Source organism: Tiliqua scincoides, chromosome 1, assembly GCF_035046505.1.
Source record: "Tiliqua scincoides isolate rTilSci1 chromosome 1, rTilSci1.hap2, whole genome shotgun sequence".
Lineage (NCBI taxonomy): Eukaryota > Metazoa > Chordata > Lepidosauria > Squamata > Scincidae > Tiliqua > Tiliqua scincoides.
In genome coordinates, this window is record NC_089821.1 from 238,356 (window position 1) to 256,616 (window position 18,261).

An 18,261-nucleotide genomic window follows, 5' to 3' on the forward strand; every position below is an offset into this window, starting at 1 on the left:
CAACTGAACTTGGTTACTTGTCCTAACTGTACGAATCTGTTCTGGATATCACCAAATTCCAATTCCTTCTTGAGAAGTGTCTGCCTTTTGAAATACTTACACTTCCTGCCCACAAATCGTCCCTTGTCCTTGAAAGTTTGAAGTGGACCATGATCTCTTCCCCAGTTCTGAAGTTCAGAAAGCGGCAGTCAGGCCCGGTGTGATCCTTAATAGCTTGCACTCTGCTCATGGCAGCTGGCGCATGCAAAGAAAACACAAAACCAGAGGCAAAATTGTGACACAATTAATTCAAGCTGTGCAAATAATCTCACACTTAACATCCAGAAAACTAAAAACTTATCATTGACTTCCAGAAAAAGAAAGATGTATATGCACCATTATATATAAATGGTGAGGAGGTGGAGAGGGTTGCACGTTTTAAATTCCTCGGTACTTACATCACAGAGGACCTCTCATGGAGTATTGACACCAACATGTTGGTAAATTTAAAAGCGGCTATATTTTCTGAGAAGGCTTAGGAAGATAAATTTGTCACAGCAGCTGCCTGTGTCCTGTTCTTGTTGCACCATCAAGAATGTCCTGACTCAGTTGCGTGCCTGCCATAGAACTTCCTGGGGCAAATGCCCCAGGTGCCAGTCACAGGGACCCCACAGAAGCCTCTGAGGCTGCCAATAGGGTGAAACTGCTTCCAGTTTGCCAGAAGCACCGTTTATAGCGCTGGGGAACCTCACAGAAGTTTCCCCTGCATGGGAGGAGGTCGTGCAAGGCTCCATGAATAGATTTATGCATGGGGCAGCGGTCATTGCGGGGCTTTGCCCCGGGCGCGGGGCTGCAGAGGTCCACAGCTCTCTTATCTTAGGTATTTTGGCATGGTACAGAAACTGCTCTGCAGGGGACAAAAGCTTTGCAGAGAATTATGACTGAGCAGAACATCATCAACCATCTACCAGCTTTGGAGGGCACCTTTACATCTCACTGCTTGCAGAAATCATACAGTATTCTTAGAGATTCCTTTCATATGGCTCAGAATTTCTTTGAATTGTTGCCTTTGGAACAGAACTATCAGAGTATGCAGCACACGATTCTTGAACAGTTTTTATCCTACAGCTATAATTACATTGAATAAGGAACATGAAATGACCACCAAAGAGGCGACATAGTTTGTTATCCTGCTCCTGGGCAATATGGTTTTGTTTAATATTATTTTTATATTATATGATGCGTGTTGTAGTGAATGTGTGGGGAAGTGTGCGGCATGTGACTGATGTGGTTGTTGAATATAGTTTTTTATGTTCATATCTCAATGGTGTATCAAATTTCGTTGTGCATTAAGCACAATAACAATTAATCTAAAGTTAATCAAAGTCAGACCCAAGAACTTATCCAACCAGCTGAAAATAACACTAACCATTATGCGGTAGCCTTCTAAGAGTTCAAACTTGGGTTCGGCACGCGGGCTCACTGCCAGCATGCGCAGACGCAAACGTGCCATAAGGCACGTTTGCAGGCCCTACCACCGGGCAAGTGCTGATGGTAGCCCGGCACTGGCTGGTGCCAAGCTACTGCCCGGTGGGCACCTGACCTCCACTGTTCAGCAGTCATGTGGTCTGCCGAGCAGCAGAGAGGTAAGCGGGGGCTGGGAGGAGGCATTCCGGGGAGGTGGAGGGGGGAGGCGTGCCATGGGGAGGGAGGGGGGACCAGTGGATCCAGAGCCTGGTGTTGGATCCAGAGCCTCCGTGTTGGGCTTGACACCTTACACAAGAGGCTCTTGATTCTCTGCTGATCCTTTCATTGGTGGTGGATTGAGTAGCCATATTGCAGGGCTACTCCCTTTACCTGAGGGAAAGGGACAAAAGTCCCCTTCTTCCGAGGAGCTGCTGCCAGCTGTCATAAGAACATAGGAACAGCCCCACTGGATCAGGCCAGAGGCCCATCTCATCCAGCTTCCTGTATCTCACAGCGGCCCACCAAGTGCCCCAGGGAGCACACCAGGGAACAAGAGACCTCATCCTGGTGCCCTCCCTTGCATCTGGCATTCTGACATAGCCCATTTCCAAAATCAGGAGGTTGCGCATACACATCATGGCTTCTACCCCGTAATGGACTTTTCCTCCAGAAACTCGTCCAATCCCCTTTTAAAGGCATCTAGGCTAGACGCCAGCACCACATCCTGTGGCAAGGAGTTCCACAGACCGACCACGCGCTGAGTAAAGAAATATTTTCTTTTGTCTGTCCTAACTCTCCCAACACTCAATTTTAGTGGATGTCTCCTGGTTCTGGTATTATGTGAGAGTGTAAAGAGCATCTCCCTATCCACTCTGTCCATCCCCTGCATAATTTTGTATGTCTCAATCATGCCCGCCCCTCAGGCGCCTCTTTTCTAGGCCAAAGAGGCCCAAACGCCGTAGCCTTTCCTCATAAGGAAAGCACACAGGATGCGGTGGCAGCCATTTTTGGCACTGCTGCAACGATGTGCCCCAGGCAGATCAGGATTGGGCTGCTAGTACTGGTTCAAAGAAAGGATTGCAATATCAAGTTCAGAAATCTGTAATTGGGAGAGGGGGGCAGCATTATCAGGGGAAAGAGCATCGACTTGTCGTTCCTCCTTTTGACCACCCCAACCCCATATCAGAGTTGCACGGCAGTGTTGGCAGGAGAAAAATTCTGGACAAAGCTATTGATTGAACTAACGGTCCAGTCTGTGCTCTGGCAGCACATTGAGTAGCCACCATGGCAGGGAGGCGTTGGTGGAGGAGGAGGAATGGGCCAGGGAGGATGTAGGAGTTGGTGGATCTGGTGGCAAAGGGCTGCACCGGATCCTATCCCTTCCAGCAGCAGCCTCCCTGGCCCTTTTCTTTCCTCGGTCTTGCACCAGCAAAACTGCTGGCACAGGTCCAAGGAGACCTGTTGCATTTGCAGACCCAGGATAGGCCATTAACCCCATCCTGCGACATGGGGTCCACTTGGAATGTTCTGTCTTTTTCACCTTCTCGCTGTTTCTCTGTCTCTTCCTTCTGTACCTCTTTTCTTTTACCCTGTCTTTCTCCTCTTAAAAAATGAAACAGCAAAATGGCAGGGAGGTCACTGGTGTGAGCCAGGTTTGATTAGATCAGATCAAATTTACTGGAACCAATGAAAGGCTTTTAAAACTAGAAATGGCATTCATTCCCCCAGAGATTGGATCAAAACCATAATGGGGACAAACCCACCCTCCTCAACCACCGTTTCACAAGGTTCACTTGTGAACACCCCATGAGCTTCTGTTTTTTAACCTAATCCTCTTTGGGTCTTGTACCTTTAGGGGCACATCTAGTTGGTGTCACTTTCAAAAATTCTAGTTCCTAGCAAGCCAGCAGTTCCCAACGTTCCATACCAGTCTATTGCAGCGGTGGCCAAACTTGCATAAGAGCTGCTTACGATTAACTTCAGATGTTTGGGAGCTGCAATGTTTAAGAAGCATTTGAATTCTTAAACGTATTTGCTCACCATGAACATTAAATTTATGTTTTAATCCATGGACTATACCAGGTAAATAATTATAAAGCTTGAAAAATTTTGCATTTAATTTTTCATTCTTCACTGTGGCTTGTGAGCCACAGTTTGGCCACCCCTGCTATAGTGCGACTGGAACTTCCCCAGTCCCGAGCAACTCCCATTGAGTTCTATAGAAAACAGTATGGTGTGCAATCTAGGACTCACTTGTGGGGGGGAGGGGGGGAGACCAGCTTCTCATTCTGGGTAGTGAGATAATGAGGAACAGGAAACAGGTGTCACTTTCACACTAGTGGTGAGTTGGAGAGCAAGCCTCTTTCTTCCATATAAGCAAATGACTATAAATCTCTTGTGGAAATCACAAGGGATGGGATGAACTCTACCTACCACCCTGCTGCTGGAGGGCTCAATCTCCACTCAGAGGAACTCAGAAATGTATTTGCAAGGTGTCTCTGTGCGAATCAAGTATACAGCAGTGCACAGACCCCACTCCCAGGGTCACTTTACTATGTATCCTCCAGACATACCCGCCTGCCCCTCCCCCCGTTGTCATGATGGATATTTTGCTAAAATATTATACAGTGCAATTGTGACATAGCGCAGCAAGAAAACAAACAGAAACACAAGTGCAGGAAAACAAAGCCAGGCACTAATGGAGGGTAAAAAATAAATTTGGCAATTAAAAATACATTATGTAACTATTAGGGCACAATCCTAGCCAGGTCTACTCAGAAGTAATTCCTATTTTGTTCAGAGGGGCTTACTCTCAGGAAAGTGTGATTAGGATTGCAGCCTTAGGGCGCAGTCCTAACCCCTTATGCCAGTGCTTTCCTGCACTGACCTCAGGGCAATGCAGCTCTGAAGTAAGGGAACAAACATTCCCTTACTTTGAGGAGGCCTCCGTGAGTGACACCCAACTGCAGGATGCAGCACATGCCCTATTGGCATCGCTATGCCAGTGCTGGAAAGCACTGACATAAGGGGTTAGGATTGTGCCCACTATCAGATAAAGTTGGAAGATAGGAGGTTTTTTTTTGGGGGGGGGGGAGGGGAACAAACCAAAATGAAGCTGAAGCATGAATGCCCTGCGGTCACAGGTGTTCTTCTGATGAACTTTGCCCTTTCACAAAACAATCCCACCAAATGACTTCTCAGAAATAAAGCCTTCTTAGTGGAAATATAGACATTACTCTCTCAGAAAGCTTTGGAAACATTTTGACAAAAATTTGTGGATGTCTGTCTCTTAACATTTGCAGCTCCCTGGTGCGCTTTGGTTTACAGTTTGGTGCTGCGTTTATATTAGTTTTGAAAAGTAGGATTCAAAGCATTGTACTTACTTTCACATTCTGGATCACCACATTTTTTCTGATCCGACAACTTTGTAGTCTCAATATTTGTTAACAGAGAAAGAATCAACAGCAAAATTCTCTTGTCTAAAACTTCCAACATCCTAAAAAGTTAAATCAGTAATCCTGTGATTGTAGAATAAAAAACAAACGTGATTGTGTCCTGCCAACCAAAAGTAGCCCACATTATTCAGCTTCTTGTTTAGTTAGCCGAAAAATGTGACAAATGCTTGTGATGCCAGTGTCCTTCCGCCTGCCCCATCTGCTCGCAGAAATGCCCTTTCATCAGCCTGCAGTCAGGTACTCTGATTAAGAGGTGTAATGATTAACTACATTCAATAACAGGACTCTTATTTTGAGATAAAAAGGTGATTTCAGTTGAACTACTGAACCCAGGCATTCCAACACAAGGAGGAGAAGATGCAAGTAGGTCACCCATGCGCCTGATGGAACGCTGCGGGGCAAAAGCAACTGCTCGTAGGAAAAATACTACCAGAAGCACTGCAGCTTTCAATCTGTGATGATTATATATTTTTTCTGGATGTCATAATAATGTGTTTCTAAAATTAGCACGTAGTTTAAATATGAGGTCCTATATTTGCATATAAGAAGTTACCCTACAGGAGAGGGGAGGACTTTCTTCTCCAGAGTCAGTGGTTGCTGATGAATCAGTAACTTTCTTGCATACACGGACAGGAAACCCATGGTGGAAACTGGAGGGGCAGACACAGGCTGCTGTGCACCTGCCTGGAGGCCCTACTTGCCTGGCACCAGGCTGTCTAATCCTCCATTACTGGTCTTGAGGGGGAGAGACGAGAATTCCAGACAGGCTCAGCATGGTGTCATTGCATTGGTTTACACAGCAGTTTTGTGCCCACACATTGCTCACCAAGACTGCATGTGCACAGAAAAGGTCTCATATGACGGGCAAGGCATCTTGTACCAAATGCATTTCAGCAGGAGCTTATGTGAACTATGGAAGAGGAGTCTGTTTTGGCTACAACAGACCAACAGGTCTGCTCCTCTGGAGTTGCTGCAATATGGCCATGCATTCTACAGCCACCACAACCCCCAAAATCACCATGAACAAGAGATATATGCAAAAGGATCCCTGTAGCGCATTGGGAGCATTTCATGTATACAAGATAGCCTGTGTTTGCTTATTCTTGAGGTGCATGCATGCATGGTGTGTGTTGGCAACCTTCAGTCTCGAAAGACTATGGTATAGCGCTCTGGATGGTGGTTCTGGCACAGCATCTAGTGTGGCTGAAAAGGCTGATTCGGGAGTGACAATCCCGAGTTGCACTAAAGAGGCTCCAGGTACTTGCAGAGAGCGTTTATCCAGAATCACAGTGTGGATTCCGAGCCAACAGGTCCACCACTGATATGGTATTCTCCCTTAGACAACTGCAGGAGAAATGCAGGGAACAACGACAGCCACTCTTTATAGCCTTCATAGATCTCACAAAGGCTTTCGACCTGGTCAGTAGGGACGGCCTCTTCAAGATTCTCCCCAAAATTGGATGTCCACCCAGGCTCCTCAGCATCATCAGATCCTTCCACAAGGACATGAAGGGCACTGTTGTCTTTGATGGCTCCACATCACACCCCTTTGACATCCGAAGCGGCGTGAAGCAGGGCTGTGTTCTTGCACCAACCTTGTTTGGGATCTTCTTCGCTGTCCTGCTGAAGCAGGCCTTTGGAACTACAACAGAAGGCATCTATCTCCGGACCAGATCAGATGGAAAGTTCTTCAACCTCTCCAGACTGAGAGCAAAGTCCAAAGTCCAGCTGAAATGTCTGCGTGACTTCCTCTTTGCCGACGATGCAGCTATCACTACCCACTCTGCCAAAGATCTCCAGCAGCTCATGGATCGTTTTAGCAAGGCCTGCCAAGATTTTGGACTGACAATCAGCCTGAAGAAAACACAGGTCATGGTTCAGGATGTGGACTTACCTCCCTGCATTACAATCTCTGCACATGAACTGGAGGTTGTCCATGACTTTGTGTACCTTGGCTCAACGATCTCCGACACTCTTTCTCTCGATACCGAGCTAAACAAACGCATCGGTAAAGCAGCTACCACGTTTTCCAGACTCACAAAGAGAGTCTGGTCCCAACAAGAAGCTGATGGAACATACCAAGATCCAGGTCTACAGAGCTTGCGTCCTGAGTACACTTCTGTACTGCAGCGAGTCATGGACTCTTCACTCACAACAGGAGAGGAAACTGAATGCTTTCCACATGCGCTGCCTCCGACGTATTCTTGGCATCACCTGGCAGGACAAAGTTTCAAACAACACAGTCCTGGAACGTGCTGGAATCCCTAGCATGTATTCACTGCTGAAACAGAGACGCCTGCGTTGGCTCGGTCATGTCGTGAGAATGGATGATGGCCGGATCCCAAAGGATCTCCTCTATGGAGAACTCGTGCAAGGAAAGCGCCCTACAGGTAGACCACAGCTGCGATACAAGGACATCTGCAAGAGGGATCTGAAGGCCTTAGGAGTGGACCTCAACAAGTGGGAAACCCTGGCCTCTGAGCGGCCCGCTTGGAGGCAGGCTGTGCAGCATGGCCTTTCCCAGTTTGAAGAGACACTTGGCCAACAGTCTGAGGCTAAGAGGCAAAGAAGGAAGGCCCATAGCCAGGGAGACAGGCCAGGGACAGACTGCACTTGCTCCCAGTGTGGAAGGGATTGTCACTCCCGAATCGGCCTTTTCAGCCACACTAGACGCTGTTCCAGAACCACCTTTCAGAGCGCGATACCATAGTCTTTCGAGACTGAAGGTTGCCAACTATCCTATGCCAGTGCTGGAAAGTACTGACATAAGGGGTTAGGATTGCACCCTGTGTGTTTTATATGTGTATCTCAATGGTCTTACAGATGTCCCAACCTGACAGCCATGTCACACTTTTGTGCAGGTGCAGTCCGTCTGCTCTGAAGTTTTTGTACACTGCCAGCTGCCCATTTGCTGCAGTGAGTGAGCATAGGAACTTGACCAGACCACAGGTTCACCCAGTTCAGCATCCCATGTTCTCCAGTGTCAGACCAGATGCCTCTGAGCCCCAGAGCAGGAGACAAAGGCCATCCCGCTTCCTTGCCATTGCTTCTGGGTGACAAGAACGCCTCAAAGACCGAGTGCAGCTATCACGACTAGTTAATACTCTGTCAGGTAGACAGACCGCAAAGAATAACATTTAGCTGTTAAGTAGATCTTGTTCAGGCCCAACCTGCATCTCACACATTAGCACCTCAACCATCTCTAAAACAATCCTTTAGGCCAGGAAAGTCATGACAACCCCACTCCGCAGAGAAGGAAATGGAGAGACAGCAACTGGCCAAAGGCCACCAAGTGCAGCCGTTCCCCACTCACCTTCTGAGCCTCTGCATGACATTTGGTACCTAGCTACAGATTTATGGAACTGAATTTGCACATGCCTGAAAGCCCTCACAGGTGACGTGTCTCAGACCATTGGCGCTCCAGTAGTGCATGGTCTGGGATCTTCCCTGTCTGCTCAGAAGAGTTGCCAGACCTTCACTTTTTCAATTGGAATTTTCTGATTTACAGCCTTCCAAGCCTTTGTAGTGCTGCACGTGAGGTCTCAGGGTCACATTTGAAAAGCCCATCCTTCCTTCAAGCGCTTTGAAGTTACCACGTTTTTATCACCACAGCCCAGTAAGGCACATGAGCATGAAGAGCAACTTGGCCCAGATCACCCAGCTAACTTTCAGGCTGAGCAACAGTTTAACCCCCCCCCCCCCCGCCGCCGCCAAACAGTCCAGTCCAGAGTATTTCACGTGTTCTCATTCCTACTCAATGGATATTTACCTGGAATTAAATCTGCATCTGGGGCTGACTCAAAGGTCCACGTGTTCAGGTTTCAGCTTCAGGGTGGTGTGCAGGTGAGCTCTCAGGTTCTGAACTTTCCCTACCAGCTCAGCTTCTTATTCTTCCTTCCCAGCTGTGGCCTTGTCTCACTAACGGCGTGTCTCTCAACTGCCTTTCCCCAATTCCTCTGTAGCCAAAGTTCCTTTCAATGCTGCCCTCCCATTGGTCAAAGCAAGAGATCCAGGTTCCAGGCTACTGTCCCACAAGCAGCCATGACAGCAGTTGAACCACAAAAAAGGGCTTCTTGCCTGCTCAGAGCATTCACTCACTTCCCCAGCTCCCATTGTCTCTCCACTGCAACTCCTTAATCTCTTCCAACACATCTCTGGAGGCACCACTACCCTGCTCAAACCACTTGCCCTTGTGGCTCCTGAAAAGTGCTGTTGGAACAAAGACAGCAAATCCACCCTCTAAGCAGCTCCCCTTTAGCAACAGTCTGAACGCATTTCTTTTTGCCCTCCATTCCTTTGACTTTATTCTAAAACTATTTTGCCGCCTAACACCAGATCATTTCAGTACTTACTGAACACCCATAGCTAGTTTACATTGATGGTTGAACCTGGGGTTGCCCACTTCTGCAATACCATCATATGACAAGGTCACGAAACTTGTCTCGTGGCATCTCGCTTTGTACAACAAAATGAGTGTACATACTACCCACTCATCTTTCTACCTTTCCATAAGAGTGCTTCAGGAATGATTAAATCAGCATGTGATGCGGCATGCTCTGGCTCCTCTCCTACAGGTGCTCTGCTAGGCTTTGCAAGATGTGGGCTTTTTTTGAAAGCTGACACACTGCTTCCATGGGGAGACTGCAAGACACCGAGAAGCCTGAAACCACTGTTTCCAGTACCCATGCAGTTCCCTGCACGTGTACCAGCAGCAGGATGCGGTAACTGCACAAACAGATCACTTCAGGATAGGAGGCCATGACTATCAGCCCATCTTGGGGAAGTCACAATCGGAAAACACCTTGATTGTATTAAGCTTAAAATTCTGGCTTATGCTCCCACCATGCCTAAAACAGCTCCTAAGCAGGAGCAGACAGCACATTTAAGAAACCCCTCCCCCCTGTACCAACTGCAGCTCTGCGGATTTTGGCAGTTCTAATCATGTGCATGATTTGGGTATTACCTCAGTAATCAAATCCTATGCAGGATGCTACCTCAAGTCACACTAACCTCTTTGTGTGTTAGAAAGAGAAGTCACACTGTTTTCCCTTTTCCTCACTCAAAATTCTTTATTGAACAGTAAGGATGACATCAAACACTTAAGACTGTAGAAACACAGTACTTTGCCAGTCAGTACAGTATTTGTAATTAATATAACTCTGGAATTAATGAGGTCATTATAGGAGCTTATTTTTTGAAATAACTTAAAAAAAGTTATTTGCTACTTAGTAAGAGAACGATGCCAAAACAACCCTCCCCACTGGCACCAGGCACCAACTTCAATATCAGACGGGACACCCTAGATGGGAATTGCAATTTTTTTTTTAGAGGGCAAGCCTAAAAAAAGAAACCAGAGTAGATACATCTCACATCTGTAGACAAGGAAGTGTCAGCCCTCACACACACACCCTTCTCTTGGTTCCATCAGCGATCACATACCATTTACCAGCTACCCCACCTGCAAGTATGAGAAATTAAGGTATTTCAAGGCATCATATTAGAAAAGTTGGACCGTTTCCCCTAATCTAGTGCATTTTATGACGGTAGCGAAAATTCTAATTCATGTCTCCCATGGCCAGATTCTACTGGCAGGTATAAAAGATCATCAGCAACAAAGCAGAAAACAACAACTAGTATATAAAGTCACCTTTATTCTGACTTTTACATAACAGTTCAATGAATACATTGCAATTTTATAGAAAATTTAAAAACAGTACATCACTTTTTTTTTTACATCAGCAATACCTCCATCTACATGCTTTAGCTGTTACAGATATCTCAAGTTTGCACTCAGTTTCCCCATTCAACAGGTTTTCTTAAACATAACATATATCTTATTCCCAGATTAATCCAAGTCATGAACTGAATGGTCATTGGCATCTGAATGTTTAATCTCTAGCCAATTATAATCTGGTTTAGAAAATTACCTACAGGCTTTCTTCACTATACAGCAAAGCACAGAGCCTAACAAGATTGGAAATACAAAAATAAAAAACTGAAATACTTAAAAGCCTTACCCTAACACTAAGGAAGGGCAAAGACTGTGTGTAAACATGAGCCTCTACACACATGTTCATCTGTCTGGATCAATTTTAACTACGCTGATGCACCTACTTTGCTCCCATATACAGGCAGCAAGTTCATGAAGGAACATGAGGAAAGGCTTGAATAAGTTTGTAGCGTGAAAGCACAGAAAAAAATTATTTAGATTCTGTAAGGATGTGTGCTTCTTCACAGGACTGGGAATTCACCTTCTTGTTAGTAATTAGAGGGGAAGTACTCAGAATACTATAGTTCTGTATAAAGTAATTAACGAGAAAAGGTTTCTATGCAAGATGAAGCGGCAACAGGCTCTCAAACCTCTGTAAAATGCACATTTATTTCTACAAAAAAACTTAAAGTACAGAAAGACATCACACAAACGCAACAATTTACCTATTCAAATATACAGGACTCCTGTGTAAGAGAACGTTTTTAAAAATGAAGAGGTTATCAATCCATTTATTTGTACACATCTGGATCTTCACATAATCCGATAAGTAACCTTTTACAAGACCATGTAAAAAGCACTAGAATTGCCTGGAAAGGAGTCTGCGCGTCTCCAAAAAGATTTTATACAGCATGCAATTAAGGCAGCCTTTTCTTCCCTCCCCATCAAGTGATCTTCCGCTGCAGAGATTAGGCTAAGCGCTTGGGCTCCTCGGTCAGCGCCTTTTGTCTTTCCTGTCTGGTTTACGGTCTCTTTCGCTCCGGGAAGTTCTTTTGCCTGACCGACTACTCTCTGATATGGACCTCTTTCTGTCGGACCTGGAACTCTTGTCCTTCGAGCCTTTGGCATCTCTGCTGCTCCCGCCCTTGGAAGACTTGTGACTCCTCTCTACGCCCGAGTTGCCCCCCCTGCGCTTCCGGTCCAGGCTCCTCCTCCGCTTCCTGTCCCTGTTGTGCCCACGCCCCCTGCTCCGACTCCTGCTCTCACTACTGCTAGAGCTGCTGCTGCTCCCACTGCTGCTGCTGCTGCTGCTGCTGGAACTGCTCCGACTGCTGCTGGTGCCACTGCTAGAACTGCTGCCGCTACTGCTGCTGGTGGAGCTGGTGGAGCTGGTGCTGCTGCTGGTGCTGCGGCTCTTGCTCGCCTTGCCCCTGACCCTGCCTCTGCCCTCCGTGGCTCCTGCCTGGGCCTGGCCTGCCTGGCCCTCGGGAGCTGCAGCCTCTTCTCTGTCTGCACGAGGCTCCTGGTCCTGAGCGGCTTCTAGGGACAGTGGGGGGGGCGGCCAGAGCACAGGCCCCGGCTGAGGCCGGGGGGGCTCAGCCTCCGACACTGGAGTGGTCGCCTCAGGCTCCTTCCCTCCCCCCTCCTCTTCTTCGGCCTCCCCGCCTGGCCTGACGCCCTCCTCCTCCTTCTCCAGGGACAGAGGGGGGCGCTCCTGCTCTGCTCTGCTCTGCACCTCTGGCTCCACCTCCTTGCAGTCCTTGTTTTCTAGTGGTTCTGCACTGTCTGCCTCAGCCATTCCTGGCATGTCCTGCTCGCCATCCACTGGCAGAGCACTCTCACTCTCCCCCCCCTCCACCACCACCTCCTCCTCCTCAGTCCTCGCCTGCTGCTGCTGCTGCTGCTGCCCGTCTCCCTCTTTTACCTCGACCTCCACCTTGACCTCCACCTCCTCTTTCTGCCCCTCCTCCTCCTCCTCCTCCTCCAGCTCTATCTCCCCATCACTGTGACTGGCAGCTACCTCCCTGTCCTCCCCAGCCTCTTCCATGCCTACATCATTGCTCTGGTTACCTGTCTCCATCTCTTCTTCCACCTGCTGAACCGCCGCCTTACCCTCTTCCTGCTCCTTGTTCTGGTCTTCCTTCTTCTCTTCCTTCTGCACCTCCTGATGATGTTCTTTTTCCTTCAGAGACTGTCGCCTGGGCCTGGCTTCCATTTTGTTTATTTGCTCAGCAAATTCAATGCGCCTACCTTCAAACAGTGCTGGAGAAAGACAGAACAACAAAAGGCAGGTTTAATGAGGCCGGCAGGGTACTTACCAATCTCTTTTGTGAACAAGGCGTTCGGCTTGCAACTAATACTCCTGTTCTCTTCAGAACGCCTTCAAGTAAACAGTGTTACTAGCAAACAGAAACACTTTTCTGAGACAAAGACAGTCAAGTTAGGCACCAACCTTACCCACCCCACATTTAAAATTTGTAGGAAATGTCATTAGAAATTCAGTTATGACCAACAGGACAGCAGGAGGGTTGGAAACTATGCATTTAGAGCTGCTTCATTCAAGGAAAGTTCCTTCCATGGACTATCACTTTCATGTATGTACTCTGCTGCCATGGGACAAACACATGCACATATCCTGCAATAACTATGTGCTACAGGAACCAGCTCCTTCCATGCCCATCTGTATGACGAGCTGTACTTTACTGGCAGCAAGAATTCTAAGACACTGTACTGCAGATTCAGCTGACACGATCCCAATCTGTGCTGGAACAGGCAAGCTGACTAACCTGTGCTGCACACAGCAGAGGGTTGGAGGTGGCTGTGGCACAACTTGGGGCCACTTGGATTTGCACCAGCTAAATTAGTGGTGCAGATCCAAGCAGCCTCATGTTAGGCTGGGCTGCTCGGGAGGGGGGTTAGGATGTGGCCTATACCTGAGGGTGGTCCCACCCACCCTACTGAGCCTGGCCTGCCCGCCCACCCAGCCCGGAATACCCCTGAAACACCTTCCCCAATGGCCTGCTGCCAGTGTGAACTTACCTTTGCTGGGGCTTGCTCTGGCACAGGGAGGCCAGCATGAATCTTTGCACTGGCCTCCCTAACTCTCAGTGGCCTGAATGTGCTTTACAGCCCCTTTTGCAACACCCTGAAGCCAGCGCAAGGGACTCATGCCAGCTTAAGCACAACTCTGAATGGCTCTCTTACCAAAATCAGTGCTTGTGGTTTATTACTAAAACATTCAGAACAAAAAGCGGCATCAATTTCATGACGCACAACATACCATTTAGTTTTTTCTGGGAATCATCAAACTGCTTCTGTGTTGCAGGACACATTCTGCCAGGTACGTAGAACAGATGAGGCCTTGTCTTTGTTCTGATGTACTTAATTATTTTGGCGTTATGTTCATTCCATTCCTCTTGCTGTTAAAACAAAGAACGTTATTTTCTTCAATACCATCTTCAGCGCAGAAATTGCAAACAAGCTGCTCAATTCAAACTCACCAACTGAGCAAGCTCAACTTTCTGTTCTAACAGCCTCAGCTCTGTCTGCTTCGCACGTCTTTCCTCAAAGAGTTCTCGTCTCTCATTTTCAACTTGCTTTCTTTCTTCTTCTGCCTGCACTTCCAGTTTCTGTTCAATTTCTTGTCGCCTTTTTTGCTGAGGTCAAGACAACAGTTTGATTTTCTTAGAGGCAGCACAAGAATACCATTAATACCAGCTGTTATCACAGTTGTGGACTGTTATCACAAGGTTCAGATTCAAAGTGAAGTTGCACACCTCAAATGCTATTTATTTCAAAGCTCAAGTACACAAGTGACAGAAATAACATACGGTTCAATAGGACTATTTCAACATATACCCAGAGTTTTTAGTGTCTTAGCAGTTCTCAAATGTTTCACTGCCACAACCCACTAAGCTGCAGCTGCTGCACTGTGCCCCAGAAAGCCTTGTGGCTTCTGGGTAGCAGCCCAAAGTGCAAAGCTGCAAGGCATTCTGGAGCTGAACATACACCAGAATGCCTTGTGGCTTCTGGGGGCAACAGCCCGACAGTTTGAAAACCTGGATCCTGGATTGATGCCAGCAGTGGTATTCTGATAGAAGAAAAGCCTTGTCCAAAGCTGCAATCTCAATCCACAAATCTTAGCTTGAGTTGGTAGCAACTGTTCTTTTTAGGAGACTATGACCCTCAGTGCCATTATGTTTTCTTCTACAGACATACTGTACACAAGCCCTGGTTGCAGCTACCCAGTGAGGGAATTATTCAGAGGAGTGATGCCAGTTGGTGGGCACATATCTTTCTAAACGCCAAGTCAAAGGTTTTGTCACTAAGCTCGACACCATTTTGAATGGTGTTACCTCCTTATTTTACTTCTAGCATTTAAAGATCTGATTCCTATGGCAGGAAAATGCAATCAACTGCCGACTTCCAGAATAGCAATATTTATCATAGTGTCCATGTAAGTTTAATTAAACTTAGTTCTAATTAAATGAGTTTAGGCTCTAGTCCTGCTTGCATTGACACCTAAGAAGTGGCTTTCTTATTGGCTCAGCAGTCAAAAAGAAAGCATAGGTGTATGCCTGAAAAGCTTCTGGATCACTAGGAGCAAGATTCTTCCTACAACGTAACAGACGTTCCCTCCCGTACAGTTCAAAAGTGGCCAGGTATTCAGGTTAGTACCCTCTCAGTAGCAACTGTTGATTCTTGCTTGAATTTCTGAAGCGTACCCATCAACAGGCCAAATATGCGCCGGTTCCTGACAGACAACAGAAGGGGGAAGAGGTCTGATTAACGCCACATACTTTCAGAGGTACCTTCCCATAACAATTCTATCAGTCTTCAAGGCACTTAGTAGTCAACAATACATTAATAATAAAACATATATTACAACAAGAATGCATCACTACGTGCTTATGTGCATTTGTCTTTCTACGTTCATCCTTTTCCAGTGACAGGTCTTGCTGTTCTGCACATTCTAAGCACTGAGCTGCTAGTGCTGACAGCCAGAACACTAGGCGGCTCTGGAAACAATCTGCAAGCCCAACTTTGACCTCTGAGTGGTTTTCTTCACAGCCTTGTGGGTGTAGAGAAAGTAGACAGACATTCATTCAACTCACAGTTCTCCTTCTCCCTGCCGACAGACACACACCTGGGGGAGGTGATGTCCACATTAGCGGGATACAGACTAGTTTCTGGCAACATTTTAAATTCCACGATATCGACAGGAAATAGCCTGAGATCAGAGTGTCAACATCCTCTGCCAAAGCCTTGTTTTGACTTACAAATACAACACGCAATGTGAATTACGCAAAGCAACTTCAAAAGAGTGTTGCACTGAGCAGCTGCTCGGGTCTGAGACCTACACTGTATCAGCGTATCTTTCATGTAGTGGTGCAGTCTCACCACGCAAGTCATTATACCAATATCTACATGCATAATTTCTAAACAAGCCACAAAAGCATGAAATTTCACAGTGCTTATGACACATGAATGCTACAGCATTAAGCAAACAGTTGTAGAGCTTTCCACCTTGTCCCCTGCTCACTGCCTCACACTCGTATCTTGTGCTTGAAGTGGTAAAGCCTTAATACTGCCTCTAACAAAGCATCAAGCACCTTTGCTTTCCTTTTTCATCCATATTCTGGTCTTGAATAAGGTCACGACGCGTTCGCTCTTTGGAGGTAGCGACAACAGAAGACTGCAACGCTGGCTGCAAAACAGGACAAGCCCAGATCAAATAAAACATTTAGGGACTTCTCCCTCCTCTTCCACCCCCCACTGCAGGTATACTTTACTTTTTTAACATCATCGTCCTCTGCATCGCTTTCATGGCGTGATTCTCTCCTGGTCCGACGTTCCCCAGCCAGTCTAATTTTGAGGCAAAGTGTCAAGAACAACCAAAGATGAAGATGCAGACTGACGCACGGAGAACACATCCAAAGACTACTATCCCGCCCAGGATTCTGCACCAACATCAATCAGGTCTTTGGTCTCATTCACTCATCAGGTTGGGGCTTTCTGGATTCCTACAAACACATGGGTGTGCTGCTACTCCTGCTGCTTACTTAACTTCCTCTGATGACTGCTTTGGGGAGCTGCAATTATTACCCTTAACGAGCCCTAAATTGCAGAGTCTGATAACTACAATTTCACTGGATGTTTCCATTCATTAGGCAAGGGAAAAAACAACTCTGCACTTACAGTGCTCTGTACAGAAACTGACAGGAAGCCCAGAAACGTGTGAATCAGCCCCAACACTAGAAAAGCACAACTGCTGCTAAATTTGTAATAAGAACCTCACAACTCATTTATTTTTTTTGCTTCTGTAGTACATGTTGCACTACAACGCCTACACAGTACATTCGCAACATCAACATGCAATAGTTAAACTAAAATCCTGACAAAACTAGAATCAAGTTCTACGTGGCTTCGACACAGGTGTCTTCCTGTCTTCTGTCAATGAGGCATGCCACAGTGAGACAAGTCACCCTCACGGGCTGTGTCAGGACCCACTGCCGCTTGGCTCCTTCCCTCCCAGAACACTTAAGGTGACTGGTTCATCCAGTTCTTAGTTTAACTCTTCCTTTTTATCTCCTAACATGTTTTAGGATTAAACCGTTATTTTGAAACGCATTAAGCTTCTCAGCAGAAAAAAGGCATTACAGAACCAGGAGGCTGCAAACATCCGATCCTATTTCCACGTGCAATTTTCAACCCACCTACTGGTCGCCCCTTCCAGGTCCCTCTGCTTAGCTGGGGGTCCTCCTCCGCCGTCAGAGAATCCACGCCTGGAACAAACGGTCAGGTCAGCACAGCGAACGGCCTGCCCCAGGAAGGCCTTCCAGTCCAAACTCCACTTCGCCCTTTGCAGCAGTGGTTCCCAAAGGGGGTCTGTGGCCCACCAGCGGGTCCAGACCCATTTTTGGCGGGTAGCGAAACTGACCGGGCAGATCGGGCATCGAGGGCTGCGGGCCCGCTGCTGGGGGGTGCGGTTCCGGGAAAGTCCGCCTCCTTCCGCGCCTCCCCGACTCCCGCTCCCGGCGCTTCCCAGGCCTCGGCGGGGCCTCCACCCGCTTCCGGGCCCCGCACTCGCCGAAGCCTCCCCGGCCGCCTGGGAGCCCGCAGGGGCCTTGCAGCCGAGCGGGTGCGGAGCGGGGGCCCGAACCCGCTGCTGTCCGCGAGCGCCGTGGGCGAGTCGTGCTGGGCCGGAGGCGGGGCCGACGAGCCCGGCAACGCGACCTGGCGGCGGCAGAGCCCCCCTCCCTGCCCGCTCACCTGAGCAGCGCGCCTCCGCGGCCTCTACCTCCACCGGCGCCCGCGAGGGGGAGCGGCCTGCCTTGGCCGGGCCTGCAAGGGAAGAGTCGTCAGCGCGGGCGGCGCGCGGCCCGGCCCGGCCCGGCCCCCGCCCAGCCCGGCCCGGCCCGGCCCCCGCCCAGCCCGGCCCGGCCCCCGCCCGGCCGCTCACCGCGCGTCGTTGGGGTCGCGCCCGGTGAGCCTGCGGATGTTCTCGTCGACGTGCTTGAGGCTCTCCTTGGCCTTCTCCAGCTGCTCCTGCAGCGCCCGCACCGCCACCGCCATCCCGCCAGGCCCGGCGCAGCGCAGGGAACGGGAGGCCGCGTCACGTGGCGCCGGCAGGCCCCGCCCGTCTCCCGC

The 18,261-nt window shown here is 48.3% G+C and overlaps 1 protein-coding gene across 1 annotated transcript; it reads right to left on the reverse strand.

Annotated features, from left to right (window-relative positions):
* Positions 1–10,532: 10,532 nt before the first annotated feature.
* PNN (pinin, desmosome associated protein) lies at positions 10,533–18,232 on the reverse strand. Its single transcript, XM_066636532.1, has 9 exons — positions 18,074–18,232; positions 17,884–17,955; positions 17,328–17,396; positions 16,404–16,476; positions 16,224–16,318; positions 15,289–15,364; positions 14,112–14,267; positions 13,892–14,030; positions 10,533–12,873 (listed from the first exon to the last, which is right to left on the reverse strand). Exons 1-9 carry the CDS (start codon positions 18,184–18,186, stop codon positions 11,606–11,608), a joined length of 2,061 nt encoding a protein of 686 aa, XP_066492629.1. The 5' UTR covers positions 18,187–18,232; the 3' UTR covers positions 10,533–11,605.
* Positions 18,233–18,261: the final 29 nt, after the last annotated feature.

Excerpts from the sequence above, each read along its gene's own strand:
- PNN (XM_066636532.1), bottom strand. The coding sequence starts at position 18,186 with ATGGCGGTGGCGGTGCGGGCGCTGCAGGAGCAGCTGGAGAAGGCCAAG. Across the intron at positions 16,477-17,327 it reads CTGGAAGGGGCGACCAGTAG|ACTGGCTGGGGAACGTCGGA; the intron begins GTGGGTTGAAAA and ends CCTCAAAATTAG. Across the intron at positions 16,319-16,403 it reads AGGACGATGATGTTAAAAAA|CCAGCGTTGCAGTCTTCTGT; the intron begins GTAAAGTATACC and ends CCTGTTTTGCAG.